Genomic DNA, 26,762 nt, shown 5'->3' with positions numbered 1-26,762 from the left:
TCACCCAGGAATACAGTTTGTTTCCCCGAGATTTAAAACGCCCATTAGGATTGGAACAGGCCGGTCAATATGATGATCAGGCTCTTCCTATTAAAACCCATAAATACAGAAACACCCGTTGAGTTGGCGAGGGGGGAAGTATTTACTGGGAGCTCCAGGGAAATGCTGGCGCAGATAAATGGGCCTCCATCCTCATTTTTTTTTTTTTTCCTCCTAAGCAAAGCTTTATGCTGGTTTTGGATAAGAGTGTTTCCTTAAGAGCGAGGGAGACCGCCACATTTGTCGTCCTGCCTGCTTGCTTTATTCCCGTAATTTTGATTTTTTTTTCTTCCTCGACCATCCTGATCGTATCTAGCGTCTTGCTCTGATGTGCCACATCAGATCCCAGCATATGAAACACACACACAGAGAGACACACACACACACACACACATACACACACACACGCACACACAGCTCATCCCCCCCACATTCCTTCATTCCACGTTTCCTTCACATCTCCCTGTCATTTCTCTCCTCTTCCTCCTCTTCTCAGCTCCATTGTGCAATTCTGTCCTCTATCCGTGTCTTAACCACCTCGACTCTTCCGTCACTTCTTTTTGTCTTTACTTTTTACTTTATTCTTTCCCTTCCTTCTCTCTCCCCCCGGCCCCTCTGGCTGCCTTCATATGAAGTGACGGCTGCTCACTGACCCCCGAGGAAACATCTTCTCCATCTCCCACTGAGCAATGATACGTGCAGGCCCTGTTAGCAACAAGCCACACACACACACACACACACACACACACACACACACACACACACACACACACACACACACACACACACACACACACACACACACACACACACACACACACACACACACACACACACACACACACACACACACACACACACACACACACACACACACATCCACATTTTGGCGTGAGGGGAAATGCACAAACCACAGAGACACCAGCACAGATGTGTATGTATGTATACTTACACAGAACACACACATACTGTATGTAGGAACACACACACTTAAATGACAGAGAAACAGTTCAGGCACCCTTTGTTCATATCACACACACAAAGACATGCATTACAGAGGGGGTGCAGGGCAGCCAGTATACGGCACCCATGGAGCAGTTGGGGGTTTGGTGCCTTGCTTACGTGCACCTTGGCAGTGCCCTGGAGGCAAACTGGCAACTCACCAGCTACCAGTCCACTTACTTGGTCCATACGGGACTCGAACCGGCGACCCTCCGGTTCCCAAGCTGAATCCCTATGGACTGAGCTACTGCCGCCCCCACTGAAACAGGGGGGACACATATTGAAACAGGCACATACAAACACACACAAACACTCACAAGTACAGCTGTAAGCCATACTGCAGGGACACATACGTATCTCATTGATTGGAGCTGACGCACCCTGCACGCTTTGTTCTTAAGATGTCCTCAAACCTTGTTTCCGTGTCCAATTTTCAAACCACTTACCCAGCATGCGTTCCTCTCATCTCGGGCTTTTAGGCCATATTAGATGTTTATACCAAGAGGCACAGAGAGGAGAGGGATGAGACCGCAGGGCGCCACCGGGCGCATATGTAGAGCGGTAAGCAGGTCGCAGCCCCCCCGCTCCTCTTCTCTAGCTCTCTTTCTCTCTCTCTCTAGCTCTCTAGCTCTCTCTCTCTTTCTGAGCGCCTGCTGCCTTGACTAAAGTGGTCACATTTATGTGGCCTGCGTCTCAACATATTAAGGCTGGAACTGTTTGAGTGCTGGGGTGGTAGAGGCACAGTGTGTGTTTTGTTCCACTGTAGGTGAGCTCACACAGTGGCAAGTACACTTACAGTACCTGTTTTTGGTTTTGTTATATTAGACATGTTAATTACATTGTAAAATGCTATTTTGCGGGTGAGAACTGTTCAGGTCCGTGTTTATGTCTCCTTGAGTTCTTCATGCTTGAATGTGTACTTATGCCTGTTGTTTGTCATTGCACCTACTGTATACTGTGCAGCATGTATGAGTCTATAGTCTCTAGTATGTTTGCCATGTGTGTATTGTACTTGTCTTCTAAACTGTCTTTTTTTCTTCTAAACTGTCTTTTTTCTCATTTGTCTAGGTACCTAACTTATTGCACTTCTACTCTAGCACTAGTTATGCTCTTAGCTGTTGGTTTTTGGAAGGAAATGCACTTATGATTTCTTGTGACCTGAAGTTCTTTTGCCTACCTATGCTGAACACACTTATTTGAAGTCGCTTTGGATAAAAGCGTCTGTTAATGACCGTAATGTAATGTAATGTAATGTAATGTCTTATTTTAGCTCTGTGTGTGCGTCACTATATCGTATGGAACATCTAAAAATTCAGGGTTGCAATATGCTGTGATAGATTCCATTTGCACTTATTTGCGGGGGCGGAAAGGCTCAGGATGGTAGGGCGGACGTCTAGGGATTGGAAGATTCCTGGTTCAATTCCATGTGTTCCTTGTGGTGTTGTTGAGCAAGACACTGAACCTCTAACTGGTGAGCCCTGAACTGATGTGCAGGTGGGCTCTGGTATGACATGCCCCAGCACCAGTGAATGAATGGGTAAATGTGAGGTCATTGTAATTTGGATAAAAGCGCTATATAAGTACAGAAGATTTACTTATTGTATTTCTTGATGTTCATGGTAAGAACTTATAAACATTTAAAATGTGTATGTAAATGGATAGTTAAATAGATATATAACATTTTTCTGACCAGTTTTTAAGCGACCCGGGTCCTTTGCTTTTCCTGTAGCACATCATTTAAGCCTTATTGTCCCTTTATTTTTGTTCTATCCCGATCTATTGTTAGCAGATTGTATAATCCGACCCCTTTTCAGCCCGACCATGCGCCGTACAATAGCCTATTTAGGTTTGCATAATGAGAAATTGGGTGACAACCATTCGGCCTGTCGTCCTTTCAGAAATCCAGCAAATTGCTTCTTTTTAATGGCGTCCCTCGAAGGCATCCAGGTGGGACATCAGGCTAGCTCACACGTCGAGATGCAGAAATGGACAAAACTTAGATGATTAGAAGTCCCATGAGTGGCCGTAATAAAAATGTCTTTGTTACATGAAATAATGAGAGAGGTGAATTACATATGTCGACATAATAGATTTTAAAGAGGGACGCAAAGGACAATTGGAAGACTGTAACAGCACAACGGCACAGCACAGGAGTTATGCGTTATGTCTCGTTGACATGGAATGCGGAAAAGATTAGAGATTACGATGAGATGTAATGGAGTCGCATCCATCCGGTCGTAAAGCTGTGTGATGTTAACGTTTTATATGTTCACATTATACAGCTTTTTACTCTGTGTTTGTGGAGATCGGTGAAAGGAAGAGGCTGTTGACAGGAAGCTAGAACGTCTTTTTGCTGATACTATGCTTAGGAACAGAAACGTACATGTGGAAGAAGTGAATCAGTGGGTGGGTCTCAGAGGAAAGAGCACCACCCACTTACACCTAAAGATTACATGTTGCACTATGTGAGTCAAGCAGTACAATACAATTACTTTATGAGGCAGCGAAAGTCATTTTCACATCCATTTAATAAGCTGCTGAACCTACTCATTTTGTTAAGATTCCCTTTGCGCTTCGCTTCTCTTGGGAGTCGCAGCTGCATGGTGACCAAAACGTTTTAACAAAGCGATGGTTTTCCTTCTTTCTTTCATCTATTCAAAGGACGCCCGGCCCACGGCTTGTCAGCGTGCATTTTGGCATTTTGTTTGGCGTTTTGGCGTTTTTGTCTTGCACTGATCCATACAGTTATATTCTAGTGCCTTCAGGTCTACTACATATCTTGTAAGTTAATGGCAGGTATTAAAAATAAGCTCCAATTTAGAAAACAAAATAACATCAGTGACCCGGTTCGGACATCATTTTGGCCGGAAATCGTTTAAATGTGTAAAATGGCTGCAGGATCACTTTAAACTTGATGACAGTGGCCACAGGTACACCAAGCTGTTTGGAGATGGTCTTTATAATGATCTCTTATTCTCCCTCTGAACCTCTTTCTTTACATTTAGTGTGACAGAAAACAGCAAACTGAGTACCTTTCTCCATGTACACTGGGCTAAACTTGATATACCGAGTCCATAATGTTGACTAGGCCATTTTTAGATTGTCGTGGTAGGATAAACAGCCCTGATGTTCTTTCCACTGCTTCCACTGTTGTTTTGCTGAACTCAATCCCAAAGCATTTATGTATGGATGGAAGCTCTTACCTATACACCTGCATATGTACTGGAGTCAAATTTGCCTTTTTCTGCTCTCTCTCTCTCTCTCCCTCTCGCTCTCCCTCTCTCGCTCTCGCTCTCTCGCACTCACCCTGTCTATCTTTGTCTCTCTTTCACACACTCGCATACACACACAATCACACACCTACACAAATCCATAACCATGGACAGGAGCGCCAGGGAACAAGTCATTCTGACAAACGCCGCAAGGCAGACACCCTCTCCATGGCAATTCTCCATCACTTGCAACAACATAGATAGACACATGTGTGCTCTCTCTCTCTCTCTCTCTCTCTCTCTCTCTCAACCATTCTGAACCTGTGCAGCATTAAATTGAACAGTCCTTCAATTCACTTACCCCCCCCCCCTTCATATCATTCATTCCCAAAACCTCCCATATACAGGTTATGCTGTTGCCACTGCTTTTAAAATCAACCCCATACATCTTTAGAAATCTGTCTCATCTGTCCCTATATCCTGGTAAAGAGAGATAGAGGCGCTGTATGAGCAGTGCACACACACACACACACACACACACACACACACACACACACACACACACACACACACACACAAACATGCGGTGACACACACAGCCATGATAAGTGTATATACAGTATGATTCCAATTCCAGGGGTTCATGTGAAAAAGCACAAACAAAACTCCTGCCCCTGCTCCTCTAGAGATAAGGAGGAATGCAATAATGTGTGTATATACTTTAAAGCCACCCCATCCATACACACAAACACATACAGTACATACACAACATACACATCATCAACCAAAGGGTGAGATGAATACAGAGTGAAGAGATTTGTTCAAAGCAGAATGGGAAGCAGATGAGATTCCTTCAAATGTAGGACAAATTGTCATTGCTGTTTCATCACTGTGTTGTCTTTTCTATTTTATCCTGCACTTTAATATCTACATGTGAGAGGTGTAAGATGCTCCAGTTACTTTGCCGCTTGTGCCAACCCCAGGATGTGTCAATCAAACCTGCGGGGTCTGCTGTATTAAAAGTGACGTTTAAGATCTAAAAGCAGCAAGACTAAACTTTCCAGTCAAAAAAGGAGCTAAATTAAGCTCATTGGTTTGCTTAAATGAGGCCACTCTCTGTACTATGCGTTACTGGAAAACCAGATTACGATTTCCTGTGGAAAAAAAAGTACAGTTGAGGCAATTAGTTAAGTTTGAAGTTGCTTTATTTTGGCACATACCAAGATAAAAACACAAAGTTTGAGCTTGGTTTAAAGACCCGCTCTTTGTCTTGAGACTTATGAGACATTAATTCTCGATTATAAAGAGTCGTTATAATCCTCCTTTTTGCAGGAGATGCACAGGGAACACGAATGCTAGAGCTGAGACAAAATGAACTAAAAATAACTGCCTCACCTGCTTCAATCTTTATGCAGTCCTCATATTTGACAAGTGCTTGCACCCATAAGGATTTGATGGATTCCTCTGTGATGCCAATAGCAGAATGTGTTGGAGACATTCCACATTTTCTTCTGTCTAATCATCAATACGCTAGCTTAAGTATTCACATCTACCTCACACTCACCTAAGGACTAGAGGCCCAGTGTGAGTGGAATGAAAGCGCAGGCACCTCTTGAAACACAGCGAGCAGCGTCTTTCTCAAAGAACTGCAATTGTTTTTATGCTGGTAGGGGGGCACGGGTCGAGACCGGCAGCCAAAGGAAAGCAGACATTTGGAGGCGGCAGAGGCCATGAATTGTTTTGTGGTATAAAAAGTATGATGCAAACGCCGCGTGATGTCTGGACCAATTGTGCCGCCGTTGTGGTGAGGGAAGAGGTAGAAAAGACAAAAGACAAAGACGTCATCAAACAGAAAAAAAGCCAGAATTACAGCATCTTGATGTTTGGATCCGTGTGTGACGATTCTTTGAATCTAGCATATGCTGTGAATATGACCTGTAAACAAAAGAGTGTGTGGACATACCCGCTCTTCAGGCTTGGAACCTTTTCCCCAGGAAGATTCCCTGAGTAGAAACACAAACCTGTAGGCCGCAATTCAAAGTGTCGCTGCTGTCTGGAACCAGGCTTTCATTGTTTATTCATTGCCAGTGCTCACATTTACAAACCCCCAGTGTTGCAGTTTAAAGCTGTCTCTTGAGAACTTGGACATAGCAGCCTTAGGTCGCAATTCAGTATAGTTGAGATCTTACTTACTCCTCTCCCTTTCTGTCTCTTAGTCTGTACTTCCTTATTCATGCCTGCCTGAGATCACAGAAAGTGTTTCCGGAGGTAACACTCTTCTCTTTGAACCTACGCTGCCACTTCCTCCTTGTTGTCTATACATGCACAGTGTCTTCGTTAGCACATCACCTTCCCTGTTCCAGCTTGATCTCACATTTTAATTAAGCGGGACACCATGTTGTCATTTGGAGCATTTACTTTCAAAGGAATTCTTGTTTCCTCCCTATAAAGCAGTTATGCTACCTGTTGTAATCTGTTGTTACTGAATAAAAGTATGCACACCTCTGTTTCAGCAGGCACAAAGAGGAATTCGACCATGTCACAAACAATTGACATTTAAACATTTAAACAGTCCGAAAAGTAATTTACTAGCTTGGCAAGAACTGAAAACTATGAAAACATTCCGATTAGTCCTTCAATAGACTCACTTTTTACAAACAAAATGTGGCCTGCTAATGATGACATCTTACTGTTGTATTCAGCCTTAACTCCGGCAGAATCTATGGAATAAATTTGCGATCTTACCGGCATTCAAAAGCTTGTAATGTCCTGAAACGATCGCCACTATGCTTGGGGCGCTTACACGTAATGTAAGCAGGAAGCAGCATCATTCAGCTGACACAAAGGAGAATTTACCAATCATTCGAGTAATTACTACTCTGTCTCACCTATTCCAATTTGATCAACGACGGTTTCATTCAATAGCGGAGCTTCTAAGCTTCAGCTCGACACCTTGCTTGCGCCATTTGGCCAATCCGTGACGCCAGGAGTGTGCGTGACCAATGGGAAAATTTAAAGCTGCTGAATGTGCACAGAAGCTCTTCCCATCAAAATTAACTTGTAATAAAAGGTTTTGAGCTTTGTTTCGGTAAATATTTGACTTATAAAACTAATTTTAGTCTTCCTGAATAGTTTACACCACTAACTCACAGAAATTGACCACAATTTAGTAAAACATCAATGAAATATGATTCACTGGGCCTTGATGGCTGAAATGTGGTACAGATTTAGACAGTAGCATTGTGAACAGAAAGGTATTGGCTCCAGGAAAATCTATGAATGCTGGGGAAGGTTATTGGTATAAAACTACAAAATGTCAATGTAATTTTATTGAAAAATGATTTTTGAGTTTCACCAGTATTTTCTGCTATTGATGTTATTTATTTCTTTCAACACATGGAATCTCATGGTGAAGATGTCTAGAATAATTTGCTGTGTTTCTGTGATGTGTTAATAAAGAGTTATAAGCATAAACAAGCCAGATATACAGAGAGCTTTAACATTGCTGAGGCAACCCACCAGCAGTTTATATATAAACTCCTTCATGTTATCAGATATTCTTAGCAGAACATTTCACAAAGACCCCAGGGGCCACATTTCCTCAATGGCAACAATCCACTAAAATTACTTTTTTATTCGTAAAGTGCAGAATGTACGCCATTGAAATGACACTACTCTTCTATTTACTGCTGCTGCTCGTCTCTGTCTGGGAAAAGGCACACTGGCTGCAATAAGATCAAACTACAAAAGGCCAAAGCATATTGTTACTCGGGGGCGGGGTGTTCTCTATGTGAGCATGTTTCACAGTACTGCAGACAATGTGCTGATGGATGAGCTTCTGTAAATTGAAGTATGAATGTGGAATGTGGCGGAATAAATAAAACGGTAATCATTGCCAAGAAGTCTGGCTGAGGAGGAAATGGACTGTAAAATACCCTGAAAATCCCTCGATCGTCCGAACATTAACCCAGGCTCACTCCAGTTCATCCCTTGTATTCTACAAATTAATGCATTTTGGCAGTTTACAGCTTCACTCACTCGCACTCTCAGTCTTTTTGTGGCGGAATTTTTGGTGAAAAATCCATTTTTGTTGACATAATGGTTTGGATAGGTGTGAAGTAGTTGAACAAGTCAGCATTTGTCCCAAAATGGATATGCCATGAACTGACAGACAAGAGCTCCTTTAAAACACCTGAACAAGGCCAGTGGGGAACACCCTAGCTACCTTTTCCGACATAATGTTTGTATTAGGGCAAGTAATACAATGTGGTCCTTAGATGTTCTGCTAAATCTCCCGCTTGTTCTGAATCAGAGTCAGAATCAGAATAGCTTTTTTCGCCAATCAATTTTACACTTAAAAGGAATTTGCTCTGGTCCTTTGTGCGTACATATAAAAAGACAAAAAAAAACAACATTTAAAACAACATATAAAAACAGCAGCTCGGCAAATAATTAAATTAAAAACACACCAAAATTAAATAAATTAGCTAAATTGAATACTGTTCAATAAAGTGAACGTGCGGGGGTTTATTGTGAGGTCAGTGGAGGACCCGGGCCTTGTTGATGAGGCCTACTGCAGAGGAAAAGAAACTGGTTTTGAGGCGTGAGGTTTTGGTCCTGATGGACCTCAGCCTCCTGCCAGAGGGGAGGGATACAAACAGTTTGTGTCCAGGGTGGGAGGGGTCGGCCAGAATCTTGCATCAAAGCTTCAGGGTCCGGGAGGCGTACAGGTCCTGGAGGAACGGCAGGTTGCAGCCGATCACCTTCTCTGCACAGCGGATGATGCGCTGTGCAGACCGTGGTGGAGGAGGTGAGGATGGACTGAATGATGGCAGAGTAGAAGCGTACTATCATTGTCTTTGGCAGGCTGAACCTCTTCAGCTGCCGCAGGAAGAACATTCTCTGCTGGGCCTTTTTGGTGAGGGAGCTGATGTTGAGCTCCCACTTGAGGTCCTGGGAGATGATGGATCCCAGGAATCGAAAAAAGACTCCACACTGTCAACTGGGGAGTCACACAGGGCGGGTGGGGCTGCGTTCAATCGGAAATCCACAGCCATCTCCTTTGTTTTCAGAGCATTAAGCTCCAGATTGTATTGAATGGGGTGAGAATGCATATACATGTATGTAATGGATTGGCTGTTTTGAACTTAAGATCTGATTGGCCTGTGTAAAAATACTGTATGGTGCCAGATGGGAAGGATCGTTTCAATGAAAAAGCTTATTTAAGTGTTGTTGAGAAAGATACTGAACTCCTAACTACCCCCCCCCCCCCCCTGCAATCAGTGTGAATATGTGAATGTGACTGCATGTGGAGCACTTTGGATAAAAGCTACACGTACTTCATAAGTACATACATGCATTTCCCTCCCAGCACAGGCGACACTGCGTATCCTGTTTATGAAGCTCAACTGTTTTTGGTATTTTAGCTGTGACTATCAGCAAACAGTTCTTTACCACCCGCACGGCACAGCAAGATCAATCGACAGAACAGCCAAGTGAATCCAAGAAGAAGTCGCCCCCTGCCAGACTCTGCGTGCTCAGTAGCAACAATAACTAATCTATCAATTAACAAAGAAGCAGACATGATGGAATTTGCGTCAATACTAATTTTACACAACGTTCGCCACAGTGGTTTGTAGACACGGTCAGGTTGGGGAAAAAACGAGGTAGCAGCTCAGGGTCAAGGCTGTTTTTCTTTTTATTTAGGCTGGATGGGGATCAAATCGTTCAATGCGTTCCAGTGAAATTATTGCTGAGTTGCTGGGTAAGATTACACACTTGGGATGTTGGTGTCGCTTCCTCACTATTTGAAACGTGTGCCATGGTTCTGATTGGTTTGCAGGTCTGATCCGTCTGCGCTCCAGCCCGCCGCCTCGCCTCCAGGGTGTGGAGTATGTCCTCAACATCACAGCGACGGACGACAACAGCTCGGGCGGACCTCAGCCGCTGTCCTCCACCGCCCTGGTGGTCGTGGGAGTAGATGACGTCAACAACAACAAACCTGTCTTTGAGAAGGTACGACCCACACTCATTAATCCCGCAATCATAATCCAACCTCATGTCGTCTTTACCGTGTCTGCTTCCTATTTCGCTTCTCTTCAATTCAGTTTTATTTTCCTGAACACCTTTCCCAGCCATGTTTCACCCAATCTTTTCATCTATACCGACGCTGCCCAACTCCTCATCCTCCCCCTTTTGTCTTTCCATCGCCTCTATTTATTAGCCTCTATATCTCCTCTCTGGAGAAGTGATTAGCCAGCTTGACCCTGATCTCAAGTCTCTCCTCTCTCTCCTACATCATCTCAGTCTTTTAATTAAAGCTTTAAAGGATGTGTGAGAAATCCCAACCGACCCTCTCTGGCAGCATTGCGGCTCCACCTGCTCCCCCCACCCCCCTCCCTCTGTGTCTTTATTCTAAATGAGGTGACTTTTCAAAGCCCCTGGAGCTACTGCGAGCCAATTTTAGGAGGGAGGCTTGCTGAGTAAACCTTGCTCGGCATCTCATGGGAGGAACGCGAGTGCCAAGTGTTTCCCTTCTGCTTCACCTTTAAGGAGGAGGAAGCAGAAGGACGGGTGACATGGGAGCGTGAAGAAAACAGGATAGGAGGAGTTCTTTTACGCGCCCAGTCGCTTCTCTCAGGATTCTCCGTCTGGCGCGATGCTCTGAAGGTGTCGTCTTCTCCTCCCTGCCGGCAGGCCAGTGATTGAAATTGACAAGGCAGCATGCCGCCCCCTTCTTTTGAGAGAAACGAGAGGGACGAAGTGATAAACTATGGTGATGAAAGGAAATGAACGAGTGAAAGGAAAACACATTCAAACACAGATTCTTTTTGTTCATTTTGGAAAGTTTGTGTGGTTGCTTGATGTTTCCTGCCTCCACCTCTGGCAGCAGCGCTGAAAGAAAAGCGTTTTTTTCTGGAGCTTGAAGCCCCAAACAAAGGAAACCAGAGAAGTGTCTAAGTGTGCACCAAAACATCAGTTGCGCAATAAAGGTGATAAATTGATCAACATCATGCACACACCATAATTTGATTAAATTGCCACAAATGGAAGTTTAGTGCTCAGAGCTGGATGACTTAATATCTTAATCACAGTGCATGAGTGCATGTAAACTGGATTCCTTGTGATGTAAATAACAGAATACACAAGTTCTATTCTTAACTGTACTGAAAATGCAGTAAATGGGAAATGTTCTGCGAGGGCGAATGCTTTTAAATACTTGACCCGTTGTTTAATTGGTGTGCATATGCTGCAAAGAGAACAGCAAAGAGAAAGAGTAGCCATGAGAGGACGCTTATTCCTCTAATTACAATTATCCCTTTTTTCTTTCACCCGAGGTTTTCTAAAGACCCACTTTTAGAAATGAGATGTTAATGAATTTGGCACCTACCAGGTTAGGAAGAAAAACTTGGGAACGTAATTAATTAAAACACTGTTTAAACAAGTTGACTTTTGGGGTGGGATGTATGGGAGGAACATGGCATCTGATGCTCTAATTGTTGCTAGAATAAGGCGAGAAAAGTCACAGATACACAGCCTAACACGCTGAGGTGACTTCACATACCACTTTCAAGAACACAGCATGCCGCACACACACACACACACACACCTGACACTAGACGTGAAATGAATCCAGGCTCGTCAGATTGAAGTCTTTCCATTTCCGTTGAGTTTGAACTGAGCTGACCTTCTAACAGACATGCACCTTATTGTTTGTATAATTGTTATTTTTGAGCCAAAATGAGTTTGACAGTTGCATGACCTGTGTGTGTTCTGGTACTATAAGAGTTGACCGGCGTTCCGATGGAGAAGGATGCAGGGAATTGTTGCTGGTCTAAATCGCTGTTATTGTTGTTGTTGCTGTTATGTCTCTGTGTGTCTCTGTGTGTGTCTCTCTCTCTCCTTTCCCTATCGCTCTCTCTCTCTCTCGCTCTCCCTCTCTCTCGCTATCCTCTTTCGTCCTCTTGCAACCCAACCGGTCACGGCAGATGGCCCCCCACCTAGAGCCTGGTTCTGCCTGAAGTGTCTTTCCGTTAAAGGGGAGTTTTTCCTTGCCGCTGTGCCCAAAGTACTTACTCATGTGGGAATGTTGGCTTTCTTTAAATCCTCTGTGTGTTAATTGACTCGAGATAACCTTTGTTGTGATTTTGCGCTATATAAATAATTAAAGAGTTGAATAAAACACATCAAGTGCCTAAAAGAACTATACAGGTTTCATATGTAACAAAACACTGGCAAAGTTCAAATGGCCTCCGGCGGTCTAACAAGAACCACAGGTGGCAGCTTTTCCCCCAAATAATGCTGGGATTGGCTGCAGACCCCTGTGGCCTCGAACGTGCCACTGAAAATGGATAGATAGAGTTTCTTCATTTCTCACTTTGTCTGCTCACAATTATTTTATCCCACAGATGATATTTTATCTGTTTTTCAAATAATAACACAATTTTTCCAACACTTGTTTGCCTTTGGCATGCAGCATAAGGAATCACTGATTCCACAGTCTCTCCTCTGTTTCTCCCACCTGTTCACTCTCTCCTCCCACTCAGTGTCAGCAGTATCGAGAGAGCACGGCGGTCCTGGAGAACCAACCCACCGGGACGTTTGTCCTCCAGGTTCACGCTGTGGATGCTGATGAGGGATCCAATGGCCGCGTCACGTACGGCTTCATGCACAAAGACTCCACTGTGCCTGCATTCAGCATACACCCTGACACCGGTACTGAAACACACAAACACACACACACACACACACACACACACACACACACACACACTCGCAACGCATGCAGACATTTATTCCAATGAGGACTTTTATGCACTTTGATTCCTTGGAGTATTAAAATGCACAAGTTTCATAAAGTGAGAAATACGATGCAATACATATAACTTATTACATACCATTTAGAATGACAAAGGTCATTGCGATATTCGAGTAAAATGCAATTTTACGAGAAGCACTCTCTTTTGCACTGATTTGCACCAAACACATCAGAAATGCTCTGGTAAGTACGTCACATACTCCTTTCCCCTTTGCTGTATGATGTAGTACTACTACATTACTCTCTATTATTATTATGTAGTGTGGACTGGAGAAAGATCGGGTGTGGCTGCTTTTCGTCCCAAATGAAATAAAGAGGATCGACCTCAAGGAGACTGATTTTGAGATTAAAGAGCTTTTTCTCACTTTGAAACCAGATTAAAATGGATCAGGCACCCAGGCTGTGTTTATGCCATGCATTACCACCTTCATGTCCTCTGGATAATGACATCACATGTTAATGACAATGAATAAAATCCGCCAATGAATTCAAATTGTCACCTCACCTCCTTTTCCTGGCATTTGAAGTTGTTTGAATGGGTGAACCGGCGGTCAAAGCATAAATATTATTAGTTGTTTTTAATGTAATTTTAATGAAGCTGGTCAATGAAACGAGAAGGAAAGCGTGAAGGCAGAGATCCAGTCACAATCCTAACAGTGTCCAGATCTCAGGCCTACAATCGCAACAAACAAAAGCTCATGACATCGATGTTCTGTTTCAAGCAGAGTTGTATTTGTGCAAGGTTTAGATGTAACTCAGCTACTTAATCACAGCAAAACTGTAGTCAGAGTTTGCTATTCTTCCTCGATCTTTAAAACTCAGCTTCAAGACAACAGACACAAAAATGGTCCTAATGTAAAAAATGCTCTGGGGACGAGAGATCAAATAGTGTTTGGTGTCATTTGTCTGTGTGATGAACCTGTTTGTGTTGGTGTCTGTAGGAGTCATTGTGACAGCCAGGAAATTTGATCGCGAGCGCCAGCGGGAGTATGCAGTGACAGTGACGGCCACCGACCAGGCGGCCGACCCGCTGATCGGCATTTGTCAGCTCAACATATTGATCCTGGACCAGAATGACAACAGCCCTAAATTCGAGAACCTCCGCTATGAATGTGAGTGTTTCTCCTTAATAATTCTCATATGGATCGAAAGGATGTAAATAGTGTCTAATGCTGACATGTCCTCCTGCAGACTTCCTCCGTGAGGACACCATGATCGGGACGAGTTTCCTGCGGGTGGCAGCACACGATGATGACTTTGGCACCAACGCTGCCATCACGTACTCAATGTCCAGTGAACAGCCAGAATACCTCAGGGTCAACCCGCTGACAGGTTGGGTGTACGTCAACCAGCCCATCTCCCAGGTAAGAGAACAGTCTGCGATATATACTGTAGATCAGGGGTGTCAAACTCAAATACTCAGTGGGCCAAAATAAAAAACTGGGACTCAGTCGCGGGCCAGACTCCATCTCTTGAAAAATGGACTACAATTGTGTATGTTTTCCCTTCTCTCCAGATATATAATGATTAACTTTTTCATATGGAAACATACTTAAGTTTAGCTTAAACATTAAGTCTGGAACAAGCACAGCTTAATATTACAAACAGATGAGAAATGGATTTTCAAATAAGAGATACATCAGTGGCATTAGTTTCTTATTTGTATCTAAATAAATAAAAGAAAATAATTATTATGCCTCTCTCTATCTGTAACTTTTCAAGTTCATTTTCGATGGAAACCTTTTTTTCACAGAACAACAGAACAACCCAAATAAAATTATAATTTCCCTTAATGAAAATCCAACAATTAAACTATTCTAGGTCAGGCAAGACAAGAGTGCAGAAAGAAAGGCTCAGTTTGCTAAACTCTGATTTTTTTGGGGGGACGGAGTTGGGGAATTGTGTCTGGGATGAAACGAGGAAACAGAGTCATACTTTGACTTGAGCGTGTCACTACACTGGAGTTCAATCAGCTCCATTTGGAAGTTGGTTGATGCGCGTTCCACGTCAAAAGCAAACGGATTACTTAGCACTCCAAACCTACATTTCTTCAAAGTCGGCAAGTTGCCGCATAAACTCGGCGCTGAGTACGTAGAGTTTTTCAGCAAACTGTGCACTTGGCAACACGGAGGTAGAGATCTGCTCTTTCATGGTTTGGCGGCACGGAAAATGGCCCGAGTTTCCTTGCAGCGTCCTACTCTCCCACAGGCACAACTTAGTTTGAAGAGCCCTCACGGTAGCGCACATGTCTGTGATGACACGGCCTCGCCCCTGAAGCTGCAGGTTGAGCAAATCGAGATGGCTCGTGATGTCACAGAGAACGCACTCGCAAAGCATTCTGGGATGTGTAGTATTAGCGGTGCATGAGCTATATACCGGCGGGCAAGCTCTAGCAGACATTCGACATTATCTCTTGGGCCAAATATAATTACACTGCGGGCCAGATTTGGCCCGCGGGCCTGACTTTGACACCCCTGCTGTAGATATAGGAGTTTGTCATGTGTCTATACATGTGTATCAGCAGATATCTCTCTATTTGGCTCGATTATGCTCAAAAGACAAATCGTTATATCCGTTGGGCTACTCATTCTTATGACGGCCAGAAAGCACATCTGAGGCACCGTGCTATGCTTTTATCTTTATCAATGACTCAACTCCAGCACGAGGTTGTGCGGCAAAGCAAAGTGGGGTCAAAGGTGGAGTGGCCAGGAGCAGATAGGCGGCCTGAATATTTGATAACATCTTTACTGGAGCTTTAGCTTGGCGCCAGGAGAAATAACACTCCTGGCGGATATTTTGAACACTTCACTGCCTCGATGTCTTAACTTTTCTCCCAGCAAAAGAAAACAATTTTGGCTGTGCATTGGGCCCGCGTCTGGGATGAGCCTTGCAATGATGAAAGCCAGAAATAGAAAACATTCACACTTTACCAGTGCCAACAGCAGTGAATGTCTGCATTTCCCAGAATCTTGCATCAAGCGACGAACAGTTGGCAACAAACCAGTGCCGTTGCCTGAGAGAGCGGCTCAACGAGAACACATTTCGCGTTTGATGTAGCAAAACTATTTTACAACTTTAAAAAAGTATTCGCTACTAGGGGAGACTGAATTTAAAAAATGTGAAACCCCTAAAAAAAATTCAGTTCAGAAGTGTCGGTCAGTTGTAGTTGATGTGAACATCTCTTGGTAAAGACCTCACATGAGAGAATTCATGATGTTAGTACAGATGATGTGAGTGTGACGAAGGATTCAGTCTCTGAGGATGCAGTGTTTTTAAATGTAGAAGAATCCAGACCACAATATGTCGGATAAAGACCTTTATTGATGATATTTATTCATCTCATCACGATAGGTAGACTTACTAACTAACCCTAACCCAATGCACAAAAAAGGAGGACAAAACGGACGTCTCATCTTTGCTTCAGCCTTGAGGGAGGTTGGCTGAGCCGCATGGTAACAATAGATTACTTCCTAAAGGCCCAACGATTACTGGAGCAAATTATGCAAATTAGGCTGGGAGTGAAAAATGGTGGGTTTCCATGAGAAGCAGAGTAAAGCTCTGCTCTGTCATCAGGCTCTTTATGAGTGTCGACATTATCAGCTGTCACCATGGTGGCTATTTATAGTTGCTTCTTTGAACTACTTTAGCACCCAGCTGATTTGGCCTCCTTATGTGCTCACCTCCCTCTCTCTCTCAACTCAAACATGATCAATCAATGCCCAAACACATAAAGAGTAGAAGCAACGTTTCACAGAATCGCGGTGTCGTGTTATCTGCAGGAAAAGGCCACATCAGCTAGGAAACTGTAAATGTTTCTCATTTTGGCTTGTTTTGTTCCCATTACTGTCCAAATACGCCCCTTTAGCAGTTACGAGAGGCTGATGCAGAATAAGTGCTTTAGCAAAGGTCACAATTCTCTGTTTCTCCACAGGGTTCTATGGAGTCAACTCTTCGCTGAACAGACGCATTGGAAATGTTTAGCTCGCCAACCTCTCTGTGATTTAGAATGGCGATATTTTGTTACAGTTTGGGGAAGCTTATCAGCATGTCACACTCATTTACAACAATTTGACTTCCTTTTACTTCTCTGCTCTTCTTCTTCTTCTTCTTCTTCTTCTTCTTCTTCTTCCTTTTTGTAAACCACAGAGGACCTACATCACCAGGGAAATCATGGCTACGGATGGTGGGAACAGGAGCAGTTCAGTGGAGCTGGCCGTCACCATCACCAACGTGAAGAACCAGCCGCCGCAGTGGGACAAAGACAGCTACAGTGTGGTCATACCGGAAAATACTGTCCGAGACACGGCCATCGTGGTACATTGGGGTGGGGACGGGTGGAACAGGGGGTGTTTGTGTGCTATTTCTAACCCATACATGGCCTAACAAACAACACATGATACAAGCAGAAGTGCTTTAATAACACACGAATGGCGGCGGCGGTGTTAATTGCTGCGAATCATCAGCAGCATCACGCCAAAAGGACGATAATAGACTTGCAAGTTGGAGCTAATTAAAAATAATGAGCCATAGATGAATCATCAGAGGTCTCTGCCCGGGACAGGCGCTGTGTGTGGGTGAAGACACGTCCAATATCTTTGTCCCCACATCACCATCAATGAAATCCCCAAATATCAAAACACAACTAAGCTGCAGTGGAAAATGTTTGAAGTCTGCTAATCACCGACACGGCGAGAAAGGAGAGGAAGAGCTGTAAGTGCGATTAAACGTCCCTGTACAAGGACATATCGCCCTCTTTACTCATCCTAAAAATAACCTCAAGTGTTCCTTTCTGACCAACGAGTCGTGCCTCCCTGTGATCTGTGTCAAAGATGTTCAACAATCAGCCCAATTCTTTGTCACATCTTTGTTGGGTTGGATCACGTTCTGGTTATACTTCATCAGTGATGTTTCAACAAGATGCACTGGGGGTGAGATTTATCAAATTTGATCCAACGAGAACCACTTAAAGTTGTGGTTTTGGAAGCGTTGCTACAGAAAAGACTGTGGTCATTCATAAATACAAAGTGATATTTTGAATTATGACTGCGACTCTCATAAGCTTCATATCACAGGCAAAATCGGACAACATTTTCTTCAGATCAGTGCTAAGCAGCCCACTGACAGTGACGGACGTTTCAAGCGAGCAGCGGCGAAGTTGATGTACTTTGTGTGTGAGAATGTAAACGTCTCATTGCATTTGTAATAATGCTGACAATAATGCTGATGGAGGAAGCGGAAACAGGGAAGGGGGTCAAAGTAGCATGGATGCTCGGGCACGTTAATGATGCAGCTGGTATTCAAATATACAGTCAGTGAGTTATAATGGCTCTCTCATGGAAATTTTAGGTTTGCACTGCATAAATAAGCACATACAGCAAAGCAGGTAGTCGTGTCCGTCAATAATGCATGCATGATGGGGCGGCTCATTATTGTGCTGCCACGAGCGGCGGGGTGAACACATGCGATCTGGATCATCCATAAGCATAAAGCGAGATGGCGTTTTTTGGTTTTAATTGGAGTTTATTCAGTATATATACAACGTTTGATATTGGCAGCTTCTCCTTAATTAGTTTTAGCAAGAATGCAGAATTGAGAACATAGCAGTGGTTCCCTTTGATCCCAAGCGATCTTGGCTGTTTGATGTCAAGTCATTGAGACATAATGTTTTTATTGTGCATTATTATGGACTTAAAAACACTTTGGCCATTTACGCCAGATGATGTTTCACCACGTTAAAAGTTTACTTCCTGTTTTGAAAAACTTTGCTGGCTCCCGTTTCACATTCACATTCTTTTAGTGCTAATCTGCATTTAACAAATTGAGGAAGACAGTTAATGTGTGACGTATACACATAACCAGGAATGTGTCCAACCAACCAAACGTCTCGCCCTCCGCTCTGCTCCTACACAGACCATCAAAGCCACGTCTCCCCTGGGCGACCCCAGGGTGACGTACAACCTGGAGGATGGCATGGTGCCAGAAACCAACATGCCTGTCCGCTTCTACCTGACGCCCAACCGCGAGGACGGCTCCGCCTCCATCCTGGTTGCCGAACCCCTAGACTACGAGACCACAAGGAACTTCCTGCTTCGGGTTCGCGCGCAGAACGTTGCTGCCGTCCCACTGGCGGCCTTCACCACAGTCTTCATCAATGTCACAGGTGAGCTATTCTGGTAGAATTTAGACAGGAAGTTGAAAGGAGCAGTAGGAGAGCGCAGTAACACTTCACCCTCAGAGCACTCAGACAGACGTAGCCGATATGATTAAGGTTCTTTAATCAGCACTTACATGAGCAACATGTTCCATTTTGTCCTTCATCAGCTGAAGCAGTTAGCGCTCGGTGCTTCATCAGGGTTTTAAACTTCATCATGTCACCGCTGATTAAAGATCCCCCACCATCTACATTTTACGGGCTGAGTTTGGAACAATGACGGGATTTCTGTGCAAAAGTATTTTGTGTCCTATTGAAGCCCGAGTGGAGGGAGAATGTGAAATAATTACACTTGTCGCGTGAAAACCACCGCAAGTAAATAGTACATAAATAAATCAATAAAGACATAAATCATCAGCCCCTCCGTTCCCTTCTGTTTAGCTGCAGAAACACATGTTACCAAGCGCTCCCAATATAGCCTCTCTGGCTCGATTCAGCAGTTGAGTCCCTGATTTTTCTCTTCAAAATAACTGCCTGTCGCAACCGCGCAGGCTGAATTGAATCCCCCACACATATACGCCATACCTGTCCATTGAACCATCTGAATCCAGTGAGAAATAATTAATTTGCCTACACCCTCTCCTATCTCTGTCCCTCCTGCCCCCGCCGTCCTCTCGCTCTCTCCCCAACCTCCTTGCTCCTTTTAATAGCAACGCTCTTTGACTCCTCTGCTGAGGGAGGGGCGGGTCTGTAATGGATTTAAGGCTCCGGTTTTTATTCATAGATTAAGAGGTTTTCTCAGAAGAAAGTTGAAGAGAAGGAAAAAGAAGAAGAAGGGGGAAAAAATGCAGCATTACGTTCAACACGTTTTTCTTTACAAGTCTTGTCCCTTCAAAATTTTGGCTTCTGCGATTGAACCAAAAAAAATGTGAGTTCTCATTATTTCTCGCTGGTTCTATGGAGGTTAGTTCCCCCTCTGCTTCCACATTCTCTTCCTCTTTATGGCTTTCTTCAGCGTAACCAGATGCAGGATGGCAAACCTTTTCAAATGCAATGTGATGCATCACTGTGTGGAGGTGTCATGGTGTCAATATGGGCACTAATCGTTGAATCCAAATACTAAGGTACAACAAATGCAATGAAACCCGATCCTGTTTGCCAAATTAGATCTCCATTCCTGCATTCCTGTCTTCGGAGCGTAAGAAGGAACCACAGATGGCTGCACAGCCTGCTGCTGCGAGTTTCATAATCTAGTTTCTAATTTATAGTTAAAAAAAAATCATAATAATCTTTGGGACAAATGGTGGATTATTTGATAAAAAGAGATGTGATGTAAATGACACCTGTGAGCCAACGTCTGTGCCGCAAAGCTATGAAATATGTAGCGTTCAAGGGAAAACATTACCTTAAATGCCTTTCCTAACTCACTCTTTCTTCTTCTGCAGATGTCAATGACAACGTCCCGTTCTTCACCTCCTCCATCTATGAGGCGTCCGTCACCGAGGGATTAGATTCCGGTACCATGGTTTTTCAGGTTTCGGCCAACGATATGGACTTGGGTCTCAATGGCAAGGTGAGGACACGAGCGGTGCATTCACTGTCGCTTCAGTGCAAGGTGATCTTGAATCTCCGCTGTGTCTCCGTTACCGGTTGAGCATAACTGACATAAACGTTTGATTTATCGTTTGATCTTCACCTCAACCCCCCCTGCAGATCTCTTACTCTCTGCTGGAAGATCGCAGCGGGGACCACCAGTATTTCCGCATAGACCCCGAGCTGGGGTTCATCTACACGCAGACGGTGTTCGACCGTGAAACCAAAAGCTCCTACCTGCTTGAGGTCCAATCTGTGGACGGCTGGGAGTCGGCCCGGCCCGGCAAACATGGACAGCCCAACTCCGGTAGGACAGAGGACGCGCAAAATACACCTACAGCTTATGACCAGTTTGTATATTTGTGTTTCCTTCTGTTCCTGAATCAGGTTCTGGCTGAGAAAATTGTATTTTAGTGGAATTCCCCAAAAAATAAACATTTGCATTTCCAAGGACACTGTGATTCTACATATAATTGAATTCTTTGTCGTGCCAAAAACAGATCTTAAACACTCAGCAGGACAGTTTCAACACCACTGAGGGATTGTAACAAGCTGCTGAAAAGACGGACTGTAACAAAATTCATTATTTGCAAGCGTTGACATTTTTGCGGTCCATGTTAGAATTTAGAGATGTTAAGAAAAATGATTAACAGTGATTCTGACGTGCTTGTGCTGCACTCGGGCACTTTTTGAGGCAGCCTGTTGCCGTGCTCGGGTCATTTGTTTTGATAGATATTTTGCAATGTAACTTTGTTTTGCTGGAGATAAATACTTAAAATGTAAATGTTGCTGAGGAGAAATTTGTTCAGAGATTGTATCTTTAAGTCCTGAATGTCGTTGTGTTTCTGCTGTGGGCAAATCTAGTTTTGTTCTACATATGTATTGAATCATTTTGATCTAAAATCGAAATAGTATTTTGTATGTTAAACAGCAGGGAAAGTATATTTCAAAATTGCAAATGTGATGGTGATTTTACGGCTAGAACTATTGTTTTGGATGAGGAGAAAAGTTTGAATCGACTTGGTGGTGTTTACTGTTCTTGAAGCTAAAAAGGAGCAGGGAAACAGCGGGGCACAAGGCGCCACACAGCTGCTCTGTCGGCCTCATTTAAGACTGTTCACTAAGGATGTTCACTGCTTCTGCTGCTTTCTGCCTCACCCCCCCACACATCTGTTTGTCTCTCTCTCTCTCTCTCGCTCTCTCTCTCTCTCTCTCTCTCTCTCTCTCTCTCTCTCTCTCTCTCTCTCTCTCTCTCTCTCTCTCTCTCTCTCTCTTTACTGAAGGACCAAAGACTCTTCTCTCTCTTTTACTCTCTCTTCATCCATCTTTCTTCTCCGTTACTTCTCTCTCTTATTTGCTGCCAGACTAGATCCATACATGCTCCAGCAGTAGAACTGAGAGACAGTGATGAGCAGATGTTAAGACAGATGGGTGGATAGAGAGAGGGAGCGACAAAGAGAAGAGCCAACTAGGCAGACCGGGAATATGTTTTCCGTAGCTATAAGCACAGATTAATAACAGATTCTCTCTCTCGGTGTGGGTTACTGTGACATTTGCAGGCAACGTAATATCCTTGCTAGATAGAGTTAAATTAACTGATTATTGCCAACACAGACACATTTATTGCATAAAAACTTGGATAAAAGTGTATTTCTTCATTGTCAAAGAGGTAATGTAGAAATGTATCTATCCTTCTTCAGAAATGTATGCCACAGTTTTGAAGAGGAGGCAGAGAGGAAGATGACCTCTTGATATGTGCTGTGTTTTGTTTTGCATACACATGCACAAGGTGTTGTAGAAATATGTGTATATCAAACAAGCACATACAGTATGTAGACACAAGAACCAATCCCTGTCCACGACCATCCACAACCCTGACCTTTGATGCAGCTTATTTGTGGGCGAGAACATCAGTTTTTGTGCTATTTGCAGCAAGTAAACACATGTACATACTTCTGGGAAATGGGTAACCATAGAAAAGAAGGGACTCGCAACCAATGTAGATGATGAACACGTACAGTAGGAAACCTTGGCGCCTGTGACTTGATATCAGGAGCTGCGTTTGATGGCTATGTGTGCCATGTACTGTGCATCCTGCTGTGCACCCCAGCTTCAATAATTTATCACATCTCCAAGTGTATATCGCAAATTAGTCTTCTTTTGATGTTGTTATTAAAGGCAAGGGTTGGGTTGTCCAGCTACAGAGCCTTGATACCTCCAGGGTGCTGTTCACTCCCACTTCAGCCTGTAGTTGTATGTTGAATGATGAGTAATAAGATTTAATAGTAAAATGGAACATATGTGATGACAGATGTGTAAAATAGACACAGGCAACCTGCGTGAAAAGAGTCAAAGAAGAAGAAAAGTTGTTGTTGCGTGACAGCATGACAGACAGATGTTCGCACTCAGGTTGACAGAATGAGCACGGCCTCATTCTTCTCTTCTCGTTTGTCACCTCTCTCGCTCTCTCTCTCTCTCTCGTCTCTTGTCAGACACGGCGTACGTCCGTGTCTTCATCAGCGACGTCAACGACAACAAGCCGGCATTCGCCCAGGCGTCATACGAGGTTGACGTGGACGAGGACGCTGACGTCGGCTTTGCCATCCTCACCGTCAGCGCCAACGACGGGGATGAAGGTGAGTTGCCTTGAGATGAAGGAATGAGAATGCTGTGTGTTTGGAGTGGGGTTATTGGGCGTAAAGTGCAGGATTGAATGCAGGGTTCAGATACTGAGGCCATAATGGCACACATTTTCTCAAGCGTATTACTAAAGATTACTGAAGTGCTTCTTAGGCTCTCAAAAAAGCTTTTTACTTTGCTACTTTTCTCTGACCCCCCTCCCCTCCCGTTGGTTTTAGGGGAGAGGATTTGCATTACAAAACATGTCAGAGATTCACCAAAAAAAACTGCAAAGTGAGTTTTTAACCAGTCACTGTAGAAGAACATTCAACAAAAGAAGCTCTCGAGGGTTGAAATGTGAAACTTCCTGTCTTGATATTTTTATCTGACTTAAGAAATAAAAGGCTCAAAACTAATTTTCCCCCTTTGCTCATACATTTCAATTAGACTTCATTTACTTTCCTCCGCGCGTCATTGCCCCGCAGCTTCATCTGCGGCAAAGTTGCCATTCCTCTGCTTTTTCTCTCCGTGCTGTGTCATGGTAACTGCTGGAGGAAACATCACGTTAACACTGCTGCTGTAAGGAATGTATACCAGTATGGAAATTGCCTCCATCTGTGTCACAACATCGTAACTGTCTTAAATTTGTAACAACAAAACATTTCACTGTTTTGATTAACGTGCTTCATAATAGAGATCCAAGGCATAAGTTAAAATGTGAATGAAGATAAATATTGCGGTGGAAACAATAGGGTCTGTTGTTTCCAAACGCAAACTGGCGTCGTACATCTGATGATTTACTTGTAGGTTGTGTAGTTACTTCTATTTCCATGACAAGATTCTGTGAATCTAACTACAACATGAAAGCTGCAATAGATCTTAAGTAAAAGTAAAACATTTCTTTCATGGAATTTGCTGAAATCCTACATACATCCTGATGGGATGCTTTAATATCTCCGTAGCGCCACCTACTGATGGATTCTGAGTTTCTCAGGAGGAGTTGCGAAGGCTGTTGGGTGGAAGGAGAAGTTCAACTGTTCGTTTTCCATTCCAAACAAGCAAAACAAGATGATGAGGTAGTGACTTCAGGGTGGATTCTAGGGCAGCAAACATATAAACATAAAACATTTAAACCTTTTAAATGGCTCACACGTTATTCAACAGAGATACAGTAATAATGGGAAATCCAATAAATTGAAACGTGAAGCAAATTTCACTGAACATACTGTACTTGGAAAGTTGGAAAAATATCATAAATAGACATAAACTTAAACTGCACAGGTGTTTGTATCGTTGATTTTCATGTCAGGGGCACAGAAGATAGAGCGATCACCCGTTGGCCTCCAGTTGTAGTGCACGTGCTTGGAATCATCTATTAGGAAAGAGAATCGATGCAATACAAAGGTTTCAAATCAGACCGTTGAAATGGGAATGGAACCATCAAAAGTCTGTAATCCTATTAAGTCCCTGGTTGCAGTATATAAAGCAAGTGAAATGCCAATTTACTTTAACCATTTACAAAGAAAGGATTATCTTATTTTATAAACTAAAAGCTCTCTCACAGCTGCGTTAGATGGACCTACAGAGTGTGAGGTTGATGCTCTCTGCCCGACGCTGTACAAGGGAAGACCTGGTTCCTTTTACAGCTGCATCACCTCTCTGCTTGTCCCTCTTTTTCCGTTTCTTATTCCCTCCACGCACGCCTCCTCCAGGCTCCTCCAGTCTCCGTTGACATTTATTCACCGGCAGGCCCCCGCCCCCCCCGCCGGTTCAGAACAACGCAAATCTGTGCAGCAACAAACAGATCGGCACACAGAAACAGCTTGCGATGAATGCATTGTGAGATAATTTCCTTCTTGGTAGCGGGGGAGGTGAGAGGGGAACACAGAAGGAGGTATTTGTGAATTTGTGTGTGTGTGTGTGTGCGTGTGTGTGTGTGTGTGTGTGTGTGTTGGGGAAGAAGAGGAGGAGGAGAGAAGTACAACTTCATATTATCCAGCATTTATCATACTGGAGTTCAGAAGCCTGCTGCTGTGCACCTCACACCTAGCTGTGATGAATAACCATCTCCAGCTGCACACACACACACACACACACACACACACACACACACTCACACTCAGGCTGACACGACACTTGTTCACCTTTTGCCTTCTTGAGTCTTTGATAAGCTTATCAATAGAGTGAGATGGACAAAGAGAGATAGAGTGTGTGTGTGTGTGTGTGTGTGGGGGGGGGGGGGGGGGGGTCATGTTGGGAGAAAAGGACGGACTTATGGAGAAGACAACTTCCTACTTGCAGATGTGATGTACGGCGTTTGCTCTAATCGTATGCACAATGAAGCCACAATGAATCTCATTAGCAGCTTTACCACTGAACTGAAGCACCTTGTGTTACAGGAGCCTCTTTGAAAATTTTGTCACAATATGGACGTTTCTGGAGGAAAATAAGCGCGGCTCAATGATAATCTACACACACAAACACAAACAGGTGGAAGACGGCACAGCTGAGAAATCATGGATATACACTTCATATATGAACAAATTTTCAACAATTTAATTAAAAGCTGTTTCCAATACTCTGTTCAACTGGAGTTCACAAAACCTCTTTTTCATCCCAGTTTGTGTGATATATTAATTGCAGCGAATGCGGCTCACTCAGTGTGGGGAAAAATGGAGCACAAACAAAGCATCACCAAGATATTTACTGTGTTAATTGTGAGTGTAATCGATTAACAATTTGTGACATCTTTGCCCTCTCACTCTGTTTTCTCTCTCTTTCTCTCTCGTTTTGTCTCCAATTTCACTGAAGCACCCGAAGGATATCAAGAGAGTCTCTTTTTTGAAACGGGTACAACTGGGAGAAGAAAAAAAACAAACACATTTTCCCTTCTTTCTTTGCTTTGCTTGTTGTAACTGCTGTGTGTGCGTCCCGGCGCTGCTCTTGTCCTCTGGGTAACTGAGCTCATAGATGAAGACGAGACGCAAAAACAGAGAGCGAAAGAAAGTGATAGAAAGGATGCACTTCAATATATATCCCCTAATGTCTCATTTAAAAAGCCAACAGACAGACGGTACAAAACGATGTGGATTAAAGTCGTCTCTCTCTCTCTCTCTCTCTCTCTCTCTCTCTCTCTCTCTCTCTCTCTCTCTCTCTCTCTCTCTCTCCTCCTTGGCTTTCATCTTGTTAATAAGCAGTGAATCTCATTTTGTCTTCAGAGGTTTTTGCTTTCCCTTTCATATTAACACGAGGCCTAGTGGATGCAATTGTGATGGAGATGCAGACCTTGGCTTTACTGGTAATTGCATTTGGGGGAGGGGGGGCAGTG

At 43.6% G+C, this 26,762-nt stretch overlaps 1 protein-coding gene across 1 annotated transcript in view; it reads left to right on the top strand.

Annotated features, from left to right (window-relative positions):
• Positions 1–26,762, top strand: part of LOC142996137 (neural-cadherin) — a 189,234-nt gene that overhangs the window by 77,699 nt on the left and 84,773 nt on the right. The window contains exons 8-16 of the mRNA XM_076147040.1: positions 10,096–10,268; positions 12,800–12,968; positions 14,013–14,183; positions 14,263–14,435; positions 17,218–17,385; positions 18,982–19,231; positions 20,668–20,795; positions 20,936–21,122; positions 23,308–23,451. Coding sequence (XP_076003155.1) covers positions 10,096–10,268; positions 12,800–12,968; positions 14,013–14,183; positions 14,263–14,435; positions 17,218–17,385; positions 18,982–19,231; positions 20,668–20,795; positions 20,936–21,122; positions 23,308–23,451 — 1,563 coding nt within the window. The remainder of the gene's footprint in view (positions 1–10,095; positions 10,269–12,799; positions 12,969–14,012; positions 14,184–14,262; positions 14,436–17,217; positions 17,386–18,981; positions 19,232–20,667; positions 20,796–20,935; positions 21,123–23,307; positions 23,452–26,762) is intronic.

This window comes from Genypterus blacodes, unplaced genomic scaffold (genome assembly GCF_046128005.1).
Source record: "Genypterus blacodes isolate CSIRO-AG114 ecotype Tasmania unplaced genomic scaffold, CSIRO-AGI_Gbla_v1 ptg000036l_1, whole genome shotgun sequence".
Taxonomy (NCBI): Eukaryota; Metazoa; Chordata; class Actinopteri; order Ophidiiformes; family Ophidiidae; genus Genypterus; species Genypterus blacodes.
Note: the sequence above shows the minus strand (reverse complement) of the source record. Positions and strands in the feature narration are given on the sequence as shown.